This window comes from Acipenser ruthenus, chromosome 1, assembly GCF_902713425.1.
Source record: "Acipenser ruthenus chromosome 1, fAciRut3.2 maternal haplotype, whole genome shotgun sequence".
NCBI classification, from domain to species: domain Eukaryota; kingdom Metazoa; phylum Chordata; class Actinopteri; order Acipenseriformes; family Acipenseridae; genus Acipenser; species Acipenser ruthenus.
This window is the reverse complement of record NC_081189.1, coordinates 30,641,037-30,658,037: the sequence shown is the minus strand read 5'-3', so window position 1 is coordinate 30,658,037 and position 17,001 is coordinate 30,641,037. Positions and strand designations below refer to the sequence as shown.

General features: G+C 39.7%; 1 protein-coding gene across 6 annotated transcripts in view; it reads left to right on the top strand.

Moving 5' to 3' along the window:
- LOC117962965 (zinc finger protein 462-like) overlaps positions 1-17,001 on the top strand; it is a 50,566-nt gene that overhangs the window by 12,624 nt on the left and 20,941 nt on the right. For all 6 annotated transcript variants that reach the window (XM_059023469.1, XM_059023457.1, XM_059023471.1 and 3 more), the window contains 3 exons: positions 6,445-6,740; positions 8,138-13,569; positions 15,134-15,271. In XM_059023469.1, coding sequence (XP_058879452.1) covers positions 6,476-6,740; positions 8,138-13,569; positions 15,134-15,271 — 5,835 coding nt within the window. In that variant the 5' untranslated portion in view covers positions 6,445-6,475. The remainder of the gene's footprint in view (positions 1-6,444; positions 6,741-8,137; positions 13,570-15,133; positions 15,272-17,001) is intronic.

The following is a 17,001-nucleotide window of genomic DNA, read 5'->3' as shown; positions in this document are numbered from 1 at the left end:
TGACGCAGAAGATAATTCTGTCAAGCAAGAGGCAGCAGTTAGGGGGTGGTTCCTCTAAGCAGGTTGTGCAATATCCACATGAGGCAGAGCACTTGGCTGTGCAGCGTTTGGCTTAAAGTCCTAAACAGTTTAGCTTTTGGTCAACAGCTTATGAGGACAAGTGAAATGGGTCAGGAGGTTGTTCCAACCACGGTTGGTGATGTTTACATGAGAAGCTCAAAAGCCTAAGGGCAGATTTGATTGTTTCTTCTGGGTCTTCATTCCCTGAATACCAGAGTTTGTAGGCTACCATTACAATAACAAAATACTGTATCAAGAGTGTTGTCTTGCATTTATCTTCTAATCAGAAGAAAAAGTAGAGGTTTTTTGGGGCATAAATGAGGTTGCATACACCAAATTGGTGTGGTTTGAGGTTTTTTGTATGATTTGTTTTTTTTAGTCTGTGCAGAATGCTTTAATTTTTTTCAGTTATTCATAACTTTGCATTTAATGTTTGGTTTACACCTGCACTATACTGTTATAGTTCCATTACTGCATTACTTATATTGATACACAGACAATAGACAATATCAACCTGCTTTATCAGGGGTGTGCAATTTAAAAAAAAAAAAAAAACTTCTTGTCCAAGGGACAAAATGCTAGAAAAATCTACTTGTCCTTCAAAATCTTCTTGTCGCCTCCCCGTCGTGCAAAACACACACAGATGGAATATCACTTTGGATTTTGCTTTTATTAAAGAATGAACACAATCAATTAGTGATTCATAATAATTTTTGGTTCAGGAAATCAAATAGAACGGTATAATACGGTGTACTTTCAGTGGATTTTTGTCCTGATACACGAGCCGAAAGTCACGTTATGTCAGCAGACCTTAAACAGGTAGAATGTTCAACAGAGTGGAAGGGTTAAAGGATTGGTTTCTAAACTACATTACCCTGAAGAACGGCGATGACGCTTGGTTTCCTATATGGCCATTGGATAGAGAGAAATAATTTTGTTCGTTTCAGTGGAAGACTGAGGGTACTCAACGGAGAGTTGAGTCAGAATTCGGAGAAGGTAACAGTTTAGTAAAGGGTTTTTGTAATTATTATGTTAAATATTCTTCCTAGAGCTGGCAGTCAAACTTTACTGGGCTCCTACTGCAGACAAAGGCAATTTAATAGTATTGCTGTATTAATTTAAATACGTTTGTTGCTGTGTGTGACTGAGGGTTTCTGAATTAAAAGGATATGTGTATTTGTATATTCTGTATACATATATATTTTTGCTTTAAGGTTTAGTTACGTATATATTTTTTCAAATGTTCATTTGTATGAAGTACTTGTCCGACGAGCAAAGTATAATGGTAAAACTTGTTGTCCCTCACACAAATCTTGTTGTCCCTGACGTGGGACGATATGAATTGCACACCCCTGTTTATATAGCATGTCAGTGAAAAAGCGAGAGATGGATATTGAGCAGTAAAAGCTAGATGGGCAATCTCAGGTAACCATCTGTTAACGACCGGTTGAGGTCAACGGAGAGTGGATTCTAGACATCAAACTGCTGAAGGAATAAAAAAATGTAGGCTAGTTATGCACTTTTTATTTTGAAAATGTAGCCTATTTGGTTTGACACACTGTGGCAGCACCCTTAACATGAGCTCAACAGTGGACTTCAGCAGGGTGTGCCTTTTACCACCAACTAGACTTTTTCAAGATCTAGTAAACTGCAGAAACTAGTTTTTGACTGGTGAGGTGGTACCGTACATGTCTAAATTACCACTTTGTGTTTCAGTCAAGGTGGAGTATGTGTCTTATTTTCCATGTGTTGTATTTCTATCCAAATTACTAAGATTGTTTTCAGTTTGCCACGCTCATCAGCATGCTACACTTTAGACCGCGATAACATTACTTTTTCCATCTCCATGAACCTCCTTTGTTTTAATTGCCTTGCCATGGTCCAGCGTTCATGTATGACATTAATGAAGGTCACATAGTAAAGAATCTGCTCATTAAAGGGCTTCTGTTGGGTGTACTCAGAAAAGCTTCCTGTTATTTGGTTAATGGTTGACCTAGTTCTGTTGCCATATGCTTCCTGGAACAGGCTTGTAAGGTCTGTGTGCTGAAAATCAAGGACATAGGATTTTTTTTGGAGATGACTGGGCCTATCATTGTTTAAAACACTGCATACCTGTGTTTAAGAGATAGTGGATGATGGGGTTAATGTTGTTCTGTAAAATGAGAAGATGTTAAAAATAAGTTAACCCTGTTTCCCTGTAGTTCCTTTAACTGTAGAGTTATGAACCTTTACTGTGAAATAATGGGTTGTCCTCTTTCTTTTTTAGCAGTTATTTAGTTCCAATAATAATAATAATAATACAAAAAACTTTATTGACTATTTATTTTGGGTAAATTGCAGACCACTTAAAATTATTCTAAACTCAAGTTGATCATATCACTGAAATTGGGCAAATTTTGTAAAAAAGAAAAAAAGTTATAGTTGTGTGACACCCCGAAGTCCTTTAGTATTATTATAAGAACTACAGTAGCCATTACTAAAACAAAGGACTACACAGTGGCACTGTAAAGTAGCTTTATATGTTATTTCTGTTTCATTGGAAATCTAGAGCATGTGAGCCACGTGGTGAGAATAAGTCTTATTTGGAGCATGTGTAGTTATATCCTGCGTATTCAAACATCATAACTACTTAAACACTAATATATGTAAAACCGTTTTTAAAATGTCTTAATGAGTATTTTAGTACACAAGCCCACATAACACCCCAGCACTTTAATTCCACCCGGTTGACTAGAAGAATACAACAGAGTGATTAGATGAGCAAACCAATAAAGACCTACAAGAAGATACTTTCAGGTTCTAAATGGAATGGACCTGTCTGTTAAAAATCTGTTATCTTGTCAACTTTCTTTATGGTTTTGCTTTTGGGGCTGCTTACTAAGCCATTATCGTTTTTTCACTGCAGCTCTTGTTTTTCATAATTCCTGGTTCTCAATGTGATAGTTTTCATTGACAGGCAGAATTATTGTCCTAGTAGTGTCTATAAACAAAAGACTGTTAAGCTTTTCAAAGCCTGTCTGTAAAATATGAATACAACATTAGGAAGCTTCCTATCTTAATAACTTTATGGTGGTGTTATAGATGCTGTTTACACTGATTGAGTAAACTTCTTTGTTCAGTTAATTTACAATGACCAGGTTGGTATTTGTCAAGGAAGTGAAATTGTCAGACCTGTTCTGGATAGTAACTATAGTTTGCTGTAAGTTCTGCTTTTATCTCAGTTTCCTGTGGTGTATTGTGCTGTGCCACACAGTACAAGGCTTATGCATTAAGCTGGCAAAAAATTAGCACTGATAAATAATTACTTTGAACTGTTCAGCACTTCTAATGTGAACAATGCAGGTACTGTATGCAGCTCTCTTTACAGGTACACTTCTACCTTCTGTTACTTTCCTTGACCAAATGTTGTTAAGAATGTTAGTGTCTTGGGAGTCGTTCTGCTGCAATGCAAGCCAAGACATAGCACTGTTTAGCTGACACAATTGAAAATGAAACTGTGAAGAACAAAAGTAAGCTGAGGTGGCCAATAAGACTTAATGCACTGTCTTCCATATGGCAGGTGGCTACACAGTGCTTTCTGGTAATCAGAGGTTTGTAGTCAAGAATTCGGAATGGAACAGCCTACACTTTCTTAACGAAAGGTGTGACCAGACTTTTTAAGATGACCTTGAAATGAGCTTCTTATAAAAATGTCAAACAATGAGATTGAATTTGTATTTTTCATTTGTAATAGCATGCATTTAACCCAACAGCTCCAAAGGGGTGACATTTATTCAGTAGGCTTGTCCACCTCTTTTATTTTATTTTATTTTTTAAAGACAAATTTCTTTCAGCACCTGTTTGGCTGTGGCTGTGGTTGTGCTAAGAATGTAATATTTATTTTAAGTATTCTCTCAAATTGTAGTGTTTATGCACCACTGAGAATTAGTTCACGTAATTGTATGCTGCTGCTGTATGAAGTAAATAAATGAATATGGACCCTTAAGGATATCCTAAACAATTTCTGAAACTCTGGCTACTGTAGCTTGATATCCTAAACAATTTCTGAAACTAGCTACTGTAGCTCTTTGCTTAGTCTGCAGAGAATATCTAACATTTCAAGAGATAATGTGATGTTGTACTGAATGCTTTTCAAATTCTGGATGTTTTCCAAGATCCCTTGTCAAGTCAAAGCACCAGATGAGGAAACCCAAGTCTGAGGGTCCCAGAGAATTGGAGGTCCATTGTGTACAGTATTACAGAATTGTGTTGAATATCCTTTGGTGATTACAGAACCGTTGTTGCTTTCTGTTGAAGGCATGCCAGCATTATCATTGCAGTCACATAGCTTTTTAAGTATTTAACAATATTTTAGAGGTTATACTGTATTTTGTCAAATGGTGAACACTGTATTCTAAATGAATGTTGTATTCTGTTTATATTGCTGGCTGGTAGCATTAATTAAAAAAACCTATAAAAGACAGTCTCCTAGAAGGAAGAATAGTGTTCTACTATATAAAACATCAAAAGAAAACATTCATCGATGTCTGATGCATGTTCCTCCTGAATAAGTCATTTCAGTTAGAAAAAATAAGCCTTGTTTTTTAATGAAGTACTGTAAGTGGTTCTGCAGACCACGGTTTCTCAGTATGATTAGTAGCCCTTGTGGTTTTATGAGATTTCACCCTGACTGCAATCTTCCAGAATCTCTGGAAGGCATCTCTCAGCTTCTGAGTTAACCTCTTGCATGACTGGCTGCTCACAGTGATGTCAAAAATCAACAAGGGGTAAACCAACTACTGTAGCAGTCCAAGATTCATATTTTTATCAAAGACCAGCTGAGTTTCACAACGATTGTTGGTTTTAGAAAGGTTAGTCTTCATATTTTGGCTAGTATTGTTACACCATTCTGGGAAAAGCAACGTGTTACGGTGTGTTTTAACTGCGAGTGTCTACAGTGTGGAAGGTTGACCAATGGTTAAGGACAAACCCCTGTACTCGTAATCAGCTTACTGCAGGCTTATTCAAAGGACCTCTTTCAGACACAGCAGCTGCTGCCGCAGCGTTTGAGTAGAGGGTGTGACTGTTGGCAGGGTTTGCTGATGCAGACAGACCGGTTGGTGATTAACAAATGTCAGTAGACTTTGGAATCTGGGGAGCCAGAGTCAGATGGCTTTGTCCTCTGTATGCAGTGGAAGGTCTCCCAGGAGGCTGGGTCGTGCTGGCGTGTCTTTTTTTTGGGGGGGTGGGGGGTTCTGCTTATGGCCACAGCCAGCTGCAGATGTTTTCTGAGCTCTATAAAGGGAAGTTCAGATGCTTTGCATTTTTAGACCCCTGTCATGGAAGCTTAGTTGGCAGTTTCTACCAAATCTTCTCTTTTTGCAAGGCGTCTCTTTCTAATACAACATGTCTTTCGAGACTTCTTTGATACAACATTCTGGATTTTAAAGGAAAAAGTACTGTAGTAGGCTGGCAAAGGAGGGTGTTTAAGCTGTCCAGTAGAGTACTTGGATACATCTGGCAGATGCATTTCTGTCAGCAACTCTGTCATGACTCAGCTGCCAGAGATGTGGATCAGATATGTGGAGCCATATTGTGAACACCTCTGCAAGAAGATCTGAGCTAAAATGGCTGCTTCTGAGGATTTGGGCAGCTTAGCTTGTCTTAAAGTCACCGTGACATGGTGAAAATATGATAAATACTTCAAACCCTGTAGCTTGTTTTTGGCACAGTTGAAATACCAAGGGATGGGGGATGGTGGATTAAAACTGGATGAGCTAGCTTTTTCTTCTTCATCTTCTCCTGCCCTGTGAGCTACAGGACATGAGCCAGACTCTAGTGAGTTTGTTTAGATATCTGTGGAAAGAAGATAGGGGTGGTGCTTTTATTGTGTTGTAATGTGATCCATACTGTACCTATAACAGCCACCTCCTTTTTGGCACTGTTGTGCCTTTTCTGAGGGCTACTAGATACTTTGTAGCCTAACACATGCATACGGGGGGGGGGGGATGCTGCTGTAATACTGTAAGGTAACAACATATAGTACAGTTAGAATTGAAATATTTCCAAGAACAGAGTATCTTCCATCAGTTATGTGGTTTGGCAAATGTTATAGAGGAAAGTAGCATAAAAACGGACTTAAGAATTGCGCATTCAATGAAGCATTTGAAAAACTACCTGTGAAATTTTGTACATTCTAAGCAAGGGGCAGGCATTCCTACAGGACCAGTTCTTATTGGAGCTGCTGTTCTACGATTTAATATGGATATCTAGCAACTCAATCCTATCGTACCAAAAAAAAAAAACACAGAGATTGAACTAAAGTTTATTTGGTTATTTGCAGGAATCTTTTGTATTTGTTCAGCTGCAATGCTGTCATGTATTGTCTTCTGCTTTGTTTTATAGGTTTACCTGAGTTTACAAGGGGTCCACGATAATGGAGGTGCTACAGTGTGATGGCTGTGATTTCCGTGCAGAAACGTACGATGACCTCAAGGCACACATTCAGGATGTTCACACAGCTTTCCTGCAGCCGACAGCAGTCGGGGAGGGGAATTCCAGTCAGCCTGGATCTGACACTTTAAATGCTCACAGCCCTAATGATGGTGATGGTGATGATGATGATGGTGATGATGATGATGATGAGGAGGAGGAGATGTCTGGTTTGAAGGACGAGTGTGGAACCTCAAATGAAGGAGAAGGTGAATTTTGACTTTTAGACTGCTTTTAGTCTGGTTTTTACATTTACATTTTAAGTTATAAATGATACAGCGAGATGTGTAGTTTTACTGAGACAACCTATGCTTCTGATGCAATAGAGACAACACAGCGTATGACCACACGCACCTTCAAGAGTAATACTAAAAAAAATCGGTACAATAATACATAAGAACATAAGAAAGTTAATTTGGTTGTTAGAATCTCATCAAGCAGCTTCTTGAAGGATGTAGTACGACCACATGTGACTGTACATTAGTGTGTTACAGTCACATGTGGTTGTACTAACACAATTATAGAGTATGACAACTGATAGTGCTGTATAAACCAGGTGAATGAGGGAGTGCATATGATGTGGGATATGAAACTGAAAATGAATGTGAACGTGTACCAGTAGTTTCCCATTTATTTTTTTCTGTCAAGTACTGCCACTGATGGCTTCAGTGACTTGCATCCATAGCGTTAAACACTTGAGAATAATATTCGAAGAAAATTAAGATTGCACTCTTGACTTTTGGTTCCTATAGCATTTTCATGATCTAGGTAGTGTGTCTACATGACACGACCAGGTCAGTTTTTGCAATCAGGAAACCACAATGAAGATAATATTCTTGGCATGCTGATGTTATGACAACCCATCTTTTAATAAAAGGAAGTCCCTACTTAAAGGAGTGAGAACTAAGACTATATTCATTTTCTTTAATATTATCTGAAAGACTGGATTTTCATAATATCTGTGGCAATGTCTTTGCTCATTTCAAATGTTTGAAACCGCTGCTCCCTGGAAGCAAAAATATATATTTTAGAAATTAATTACATGCTTGTCATTGAGTTGATTATTATACTTCCCAAGAACCCCCTCTCAACCAGTGTGCTGTTTGCATCACTTAATTCATGTACTGTAGATGTTTCTGTTGCAAAGTATTCATTCTTTGTGGTGGTTCCAGTTGCAATGTGGGTGCAATCGGTTGTTCTCGTAACATAAATGTCATACCTTGATGAAGAAATGTAATGCATTGTGTCTGTTTAACAATGAAGATGTTTCCTAAGAGCACTTGCTTTTCACATTGTCACTCCCTGTCAGTCTGAAATCTTTGTGTTAAGAAATTGACATTCAATGCCACCTGGCTGACACGGTTGATGTTGATATAGAACCAAGAAAGGCTTGTTGTTCTGTAAAGTCATTGTATAAGACAACATATTTGTTAAACAGTGTGGAATGAGCTGCTTTCCTAAGAATAGCAAACTAAAATTGTAATTGGATCAACTATAGATTGATGCCCAATGGAGAGATGTTGGACAGACAGAAAAAGCAAATGATTTGCAACATTTTCTTAATGACATCAAAACCTAACACCTAATATTTCTCGTTTTGTTTTAGGTCTTCACCCATATCAGTCCAGCTCGAGGCATTTTACCACTTCTAACCAAATGTTCAACCAACCAGTTAACCATACTTCGAAGTCTGTAAGCCAGTTTTTCCAGTGCAAGTTCTGTGTGCGCTATTTCAGGTCGAAAAACCTTCTCAATGAGCATACACGTAAGGTCCACGGTTATATTGGAGGCCCATTGCTAGGTGGCGGGAGTGCCCCAGTTTCACCAGCTCCTAAGCATTCTAACTACAGTGTTTTAATGCATGATGGCTTTGGGAAGGTTTTCTCCTGCCAGTATTGTACCTACAAGTCTCCACGACGGGCTAGGATTCTAAAACATCAAAAGATGTACCACAAAACAAACCTGTTAGAAGCACCCTTGCCTGCTCCTGAACCCATATCTGAATCCTCCTCCTCTCTAGTGATACCTGGGCAAGAATCCTGCAGCGATTTGCCAGAGGAAGTTGTTGAGCGCAGCATTCTGGAGTCGATGGTCAAGCCATTGACCAAATCTAGGGGAAACTTCTCTTGTGAGTGGTGTGGCTACCAGACCCTGCGCAGAGAACGGTGGTGTGACCATATGATGAAGAAGCACCGCAACATGGTGAAGATTATTTCTTCACTTAGCCAGCAACAAGAAGGGATTAATGTGGGCCCTTCCAAGCCAGACTCTTCTGCCTCACATAGGAGCACTCCCAACTCGAGCTTCATGCCCAAAAATGTAGGTGGCAATGAAGGGTCTTCCATTAGTGTCAGGGGTAGTTCAATTTTACGGTCCCCTCCTGCCCCGGCAAGCAAGTTTGCTCCTTTTCAGCATTCACAGATGAAATCTAAAACCTCTGCCAGTACTGGTGCCTCACTCTTATCAGAAAGATCATCCTTTGGGATGTCTGATTTGTCCAACTCTGGTATGGATATGGAAACCAATAGCATGCTCAACGATTCCAGAAGTAGCTCTGATGAGGAACTGGGGGACATGGATGGCCCAAACCATTCAAACTCTTTGTCATCAGAAGTTTCCGGCAAGCAGCTGTTGTCCGAAGAGGATAACAAAATGTTGGAAACTAAAGGAATACCATTTAGAAGATACATGAACAGATTTCAGTGCCCTTTTTGCTCTTTTCTTACCATGCATCGTCGGAGTATCTCTCGTCATATAGAGAACATCCATCTGTCTGGCAAGACCACTGTGTACAAGTGTGACGAATGCCCATTCATTTGCACCAGTCCGCTAAAGTTGGGCACTCACAAGCAATGTCATGTGGGAACATCTTCAGAGTGGGAGACCATGAACTTACAGAATGAAAGCCTAAACTCTCTAAATGAAAGTGTGGAGCCCATGAATGGAGGAAACATGAACTCCAAAGTGAATGGTAAAAAGTCAGGAATACTGGTAGAGCTAAGCCAGGCAAATCCTCACAGATGTTCCTTGTGCAACTTCTCAACAACCACCTTGAAAGGTCTTCGTGTTCATCAGCAACATAAACATTCATACTGTGACAATCTGCAAGTGCCGAATTACGAGGGGCTGTCCAATGAGCAACAGGACTCAGAGCCAGAGACATATAGTTCTCCAACGTATGTGCAGAAAACTCAGACCTCAATACTAGGCTTCTCTTCCAAAAAGCACTTAGTAACAAAGAATGCCAGGAAGTCGATCAATGACTTGCCTTTAGATCTGTCGCCTGTCAAAAAAAGAACCAGAATTGATGAAATTGCCAACAATCTGCAGAGCAAGATCAGCCAAAACAAGCAGCAGGTGGACTCAGTGATTAACCTGGAGGATATTGATGATGAGGAAGAAGATGATGAGAATGAAGTAGAAATTGAAATGGATGATGAGAAGGAAGAAACAGAAGCTGAGCAGTTGATGACAAATCAGCCATACAGGTATCCTAGACACCGGATATATGTTAGAGAATCAGATGACTCCCAAAATGATGACACTTATGGTTCTGATTTATCAAAGTATGGTTCCAGTAATATGCCACCTATTGAACTGACCGTGTCAGATGAAGAGGATAATGATGATGATTATGGTGCTCCTCCAGAGTCCAAAGAACCACACGAAGAGGGTGACCAAGATAGTAGAGACGCTTATCAGGAGACCCTTGACTATAATGAGGACTCTGGATCTTTGTTTTACTGCAAACACTGTGATTACAGCAACAAGTCTGCCCGCAGTGTTAGCACCCACTACCAGCGAATGCACCCTTACATAAAATTTAGTTTCAGGTACATTCTGGATCCAAATGATCATAGTGCTGTGTACCGTTGCCTAGAGTGCTATGTAGAATATACAACTTTTGATGATCTTAATCAGCACTATGGTGAACATCATCCTGAAGCCATTAACGTCCTAAACTTCAACCAGCCTGATCTGATCTACAGGTGTCGCTTCTGTCTGTACACCAGCCCAAATGTTCGAAGCCTGATGCCACATTACCAAAGAATGCACCCCACAGTGAAGATTAACAATGCAATGATCTTTTCAAGCTATGTGGTTGATCAACCTCAGCAGATGACTGGCGAGTCCCAAACTTTACGAGAAATCTTAAACTCTGGCCCTAAAAGCTTTGGAACATCCACACCAGTACCCCGTAGTGCATCCCAGTCAAGTCCTGTAAGCAAAAGCATCCCAAAGACAGAATCTAGTCTAGATGCAGAATCTCAAAAAGACGCCACAGTAAATAATGTAGTAGTCTATGACTGTGATATCTGCTCATTTGCCAGCCCCAACATGCACTCCGTCTTGGTGCACTACCAGAAGAAGCACCCAGAGCAAAAAGCTTCCTATTTCCGGATCCAGAAAACCATGCGTGTAGTGTCTGTAGATCATACCCAAACAAATTCCAACCCAGCCTTTGACGTAAGCACACCCTCCCCTCCAAAGATAGCTAATACACCTTCAATAGATGTGAACAAAGAGGAAATGTACTACTGCAAACATTGTGTGTACAGTAACCGATCAGTTGTGGGTGTGCTTGTTCATTATCAAAAGAGGCACCCAGAAATAAAAGTCACAGCAAAATACATTAAGCATGCTCCTCCTACCCCCGGTCTGTTGAAGCTTATGGATGAGCTGCAAATTGCACCACCAAAACAGTTTCTGCAGCAGTTTAACAGTGGATTAGAAGGGTCTAGTTTTTCCCAACCTCAACCTGGTGGAAATAAGGGAGAAGGAGAGATGCTGTTCTTCTGCCAGCATTGCGACTATGGGAACCGTACAGTAAAAGGAGTGCTGATTCACTATCAGAAGAAGCACAGAGACGTGAAAGCAAATGCCGACCTTGTGCGCAGACATACAGCAGTGGTCCGCAGCCAGCGTGAGCGTGCTCAGATGAGCCAGTCTGGGAGTGTGTCGGCCCCAGCCACCAGTTCGGAAAATGAGAAAAGCAAGCTCTTAAGGTCATTGAAATGCAGGCACTGCTCCTATATATCTCCATATGTTTATGCTCTGAAGAAGCATCTCAAGAAAGACCACCCCACTGTAAAGGCAACAGCTATGACCATTTTACATTGGGCATATCAAGATGGTGTCCTAGAGGCAGGATATCACTGTGAGTGGTGTATCTATTCTCATTCCGAACCAAATGGATTGCTTATGCATTACCAAAGACGACACCCAGAACACAATGTTGACTACACTTACATGGCCACAAAACTTTGGGCAGGTCCAGAGACTTCAACTTCCCAGCAGGTGGCAACTCCAGAAACCAAGCACTACCAATGCAGAGATTGTGCCTTTGAGGCTTGTTCAATCTGGGATATCACCAATCACTATCAAGCTGTTCACCCATGGGCTGTCAGTGGAGATGAATCAGTGTTATTGGACATCATCAAAGGCAATATTTCCTCTGAGCAGCAAAAGACACAAACCTCAAAGCCAGAGCTCCAAGTCCCAGAGGCCAGACAGTTTAACAGGCAACCTTCTGAGCAAGATGAAGAGCCTTTGGAAATTTCAGTGGGCTCTCCTGAAATGGCCTCCCAGATTTCTTATGCTAGCACTTCAGTGTCTAGCAATCCATATCAATGTACTGTCTGCTTGTCTGAATACAATAGCTTGCATGGCCTCCTTACTCACTATGGCAAAAAGCATCCAGGCATGAAAGTTAAAGCGGCTGATTTTGCACAGGAAACAGACATAAACCCCAGTTCTGTTTACAAGTGCAGGCACTGTCCATATGTGAACTCCCGCATCCATGGTGTACTCACACACTACCAGAAACGCCACCCCCTAGTAAAGGTCACCGCTGAAGATTTTGCAGATGATGTTGAGGAGGTAATAGAGCTAAACGAAGGAGATGAAAAGTGTAAATCACAAAGGCAGGGGTATGGTGCCTATAGGTGCAAGATGTGCCCGTATACCCACGGAACCTTGGAGAAGCTGAAAATCCACTATGAAAAGTACCACAATCAACCTGCATCTGCGATGTTCAAGACATCAGCAACAAGTTTTGCTCTAGCTAAAGAAGGACCACTGTCTGAAAACAGTTCAGAAAATGTGGTGGGGGTGCAGGAGGTGGGTGTGTTTGTTCCAGCTCTTTCCCAGTTCGCTGGTGACAAAGCTGAGACTCACACTGTCTTCAGATGCCAGCTTTGTAAATACTTCTGCTCCACCCGAAAGGGCATAGCTCGCCATTACCGCATCAAGCACAACAATGTCCGAGCTCAGCCTGAGGGCAAAAACAATGTCTTCAAGTGTGCTTTGTGCTCCTATACCAACCCCATCCGCAAAGGGCTGGCTGCGCATTACCAGAAGCGACATGACATCGATGCATACTACACCCACTGCCTGGCAGCCTCCAAATCTGTCGGTGAGAGGCCGAGCAAAATAGTTGTACCTGTGGCTTCACCACCCGAAAGCCCGGCCTTGAGTGAGGAACTGAGAATAGCGGTTGAGAAGAGAAGATGCTCTCTATGCCCTTTCCAGGCTTTTAGTAAAAAAAGCATTGTTTCGCATTACATCAAACGACATCCAGGGGTCTTCCCGAAGAGGCAACACTCCAGCAAACTGGGACGTTACTTCACCGTGGTCTACGCCAAGGAACCAGGAAAAAAAATTGAAGTTGAGGAAAAAACATTTCCCGAGCAGGCAGAGACGGACCAAGAGAAGGACGCTGAGTGGCTCCCCTATAAATGCATTAAGTGCTTTAAGCTGTCCTTCAACACAGCTGAACTACTCTGCATGCACTACACAGACCACCACAGCAAGGATCTAAAACGAGACTTCACAACCATCCCCAGCAACACGAGCACCAGTAACCAGAGCTTCCAGTGTGCCCACTGTGACGCCAAGCTCTTAAGCATAGCTGAGCTCAGCACCCACTTGACTAATCACAATGAAGAGTTCCAGAAGCGAGCTAAAAGACAGGAGAGGAGGAAGCAGCTCCAGAGCAGACAGAAAGGAATGGAACCAGTAGAAAGCAAACCAGAGAAGGTAGGTATTTCACATGTTTGAGGTCTTAGAAGGAGAAATCTTTACATATGACAGTGAATGAGGACTAAAGCCCTCTGTTCATTCATAGATCAGCTCAATAATGCACTATTTCCAAATATCTGAAACACCACACTTAGGGGTTTCATGTCAAACTGTTTAACTTTAGTTTGTAATGTTGGGCAAAAAATAGTTTGAAAACCTGAGAAAGTAATAAGTTGAGTTTGCTTACCTTCAATTAAGCTAATGAGTTAGGTGTTTTATCCTTGAAAACAATTGTACATTTAAACTAGAATACCGTAGGTCCTTTAATAGCAGGGGTGTGCAATATTTGAAAACAAACTTGCTAGAAAAATGTACTTGTCCTTCTTAAAAATCTACTTGCCCCCTCCCCGTCGCACAAAACACATACAAAAAAAGTTTTATTTAACAGGGAACACAATCAATCAATTAGTGATTAACTGGGGTGGATCTAGCCTTGTAGCTTGACGGGTTCATTAAATTCTTCAAGATATACAAGTTTCCCTGTGACCTCACCTCACCTCAACAAATTTCTAACATACTTTAAGGAAATGTTCCTTTCAGTGCAGTTTGGAACACATTTGCTAGTAAATTTAAGTAACATACTAAGAGTACAGTTATAATAAGCAATATTTTGAGTTATTCAAATATAAAAATAGCTTCTATCTGTTTTTTCCACTCTTTCTCTATCAACTGAATTTAACTTCTGATATACAGGTGTTTTAGTTTGTTGCATCACAGATACAAAATAACCAACTATTACTGCTGCTTTGTGGAACTTTTTTTTTTCTTGATGTTCTTTCAGTTTTGTAACCCCAGATTATATATATATATATATATATATATATATATATATATATATATATATATATATATATATATATATATATATATATAGCATTTAAATCTAAAAAAATGTAAATATGGTAAATAGCTAACTAGGTTAGTAACACTAAAATTGAAAGAAAAAATTACATTTTTTGCCAGGGAAAGTTTGTCTTGAAATGCTTCTAAACAGTAAATGTTATGTTTTTTTTTTTCTAATCTGCTAATACCTTAGCGACTATGGTGTGTTTTTTTTACTAATCTTTACTAGATTGCTGCATTTAAATCTCAGGTTCATATATTAAGAAAGTGATAGGGGTGTAAGCACTTTTTAAAATGTTTATGTGGAGACCCAGAGTGTCTTTCTAGCAACAGAACGAACATAGGAAAAATAAATAAATAAAAACTACTTGTCCGATGGGCAAAGTAGAACGGCAAACCTTGTTGTTCCTCACACAAACCTTGTTGTTCCTCACAGAAACCTTGTTGTTCCTCACACAAACCTTGTTGTCCGGGGTGTCGGCCGATATGAATTGCACTCCCCTGAATAGTTGTCACTATTTACACAGTTTAAAGCACGTCATTAATATTCCATTGGACAGTAATTACAGTGTTGCTGATGTTGCTGATTTATCGTTGGTTTTGGCTCCAATCTTTTCTTTTTTTTTAAATACTTTTGTTTTCATTGATGATACAGGATGATTGTTGCTTTGTCTTGCAGCCTGACAACCAAGCCAATAACTCCCCCATTGGCTACAGATGCAACTTCTGTGTTGAGGTTCATCCCACCCTGAGAGCAATTTGCAACCACCTCCGAAAGCATGTCCAGTATGGAGAAGTCAAAGCTGGGCATGTAAAGGTCAGCTGATATCCTTCATTTAGACCACATTGCTATTAGTTTTGGTAGTCTAGTTGTTCTCTGCTTCTTGTTAAATCACAAATAAATGATAAATAAAACAAGATATATCATTGTCTCTCTTAATCAGAGCTTGATAATTCTTATCTTTCTGACTGTAATTGGACTAGGGCAGTGTTAGAAGGTTTGAAGGTTTGTTCACTAGCCAGGAATTCAAAGGTAGTTTTAAATCTTCGAAGGTTCGTCAAGTTGCATTCGCGCACTGTATGTTTGTTTTTTTTCTGTTAACAGAAATCATTTGACAATGTGTGAAAACTATAAATCACACATTAAATGTCACTCATGCAAAATGTAATCTTTTGATTTGTATAATGTTGCGTAAACAAAAGTTACTGTATTCAAATCCACTACCATTGTACCAAATCGTTATACGTAGCAACTCTATATGGTGCCGATGCCATGTATGGAGCAGGGTATAGTATCCAAAGCACTGGGGCGGTACCTGTAGTGGTTGTATTGCTTCAGTAAAATATGTACTGAATACCTAGTGTACAAGACAGTGTAAGAGAAGTGATATGGTAGAATATGTTTGAAACATACAAAATATACACCAACACTAATCATTTTAATTTTGAAAACTGAGCACCGTCCGCCCCTCCCCCCTCCAGCTTGTGTTATTCAGAGACAAACCTTTATATATATCTTTATAACTAATTTCTAAATTCGCCACCTCGACAGGAAAGCGTTGTAGCGTAAGCTGTGTTGAAAGAAATGTCTCGAAACCCCTCTGCTGTTTAGGATTTTTTTTTGTTAAATGCCCAGACGACCCTCAAAAAAAAAGTTGAATGCAAACTGTGCAAGCGACTCGTATCATGGAAGCATAACCAATCTCTGGGGTCACTTGACAAGCATAAGTTCATATTATTATTATTAGTAGTAGTAGTATTATAAATAGTTTTATTAGTAGTAAAAATGTGACTGTGACCGATAACCTGCTTGGAACGGTGACTGTTAAATAAAGCTTTGTTTTGCCCAAGTCCGCTGCAGTTGGTGCTGCTGCAATGCAAGCTTACTGTATATATCACAAGCAGCATCAATTACGTATAAATAAAACAATGTGTATTTTTATTTAAATTATAAAAACATGATTATTGTTCTGTATAACATATTTTTAAATACATGTGAATGTTTTCTTTCATTTATATGGATTACCTGTAAAATAACAGGATTTTCAGTAAAATATAAACTAGTAGCTATGGTGACATCACCAGTAAATTATGCAAATTAGCACCATCTAAGGTTCGAACCATCCTTCAGTAATGTGTTCCGAACCTTCAAAGGTCAAAATGTACCCTTCGTTGCTGCTCTAAATTGGGCCCTCTAGAACAAGAAAAGCATCAGCCGTATTTGTCTTTTTCTGACATGTCATGCAAACTCAAAAAATAAGAATCTTGTGTTAAAAACTCCTTTTGCTGTGTATGCCACATTGTGGTGAATTAGAGACCATTACAATTAAAAAGTATACTTTTCAAACAAGTTTCTTTACATCTTAATTAGCTTTGTTTTAAATACTGTTACAGAATAGCAGGTTCTGCAATAGCTAGATTGGTTAGTTGGCCTGGAGAGCAGTCATCTTGGCTTGCTTGCTGAGTGTAATCTCTCACACTGCTGCAAACATTGCAACCAACTAATTGGAATAATTGGCAGTAAAACCTGCTTCTAGAAACCACTCA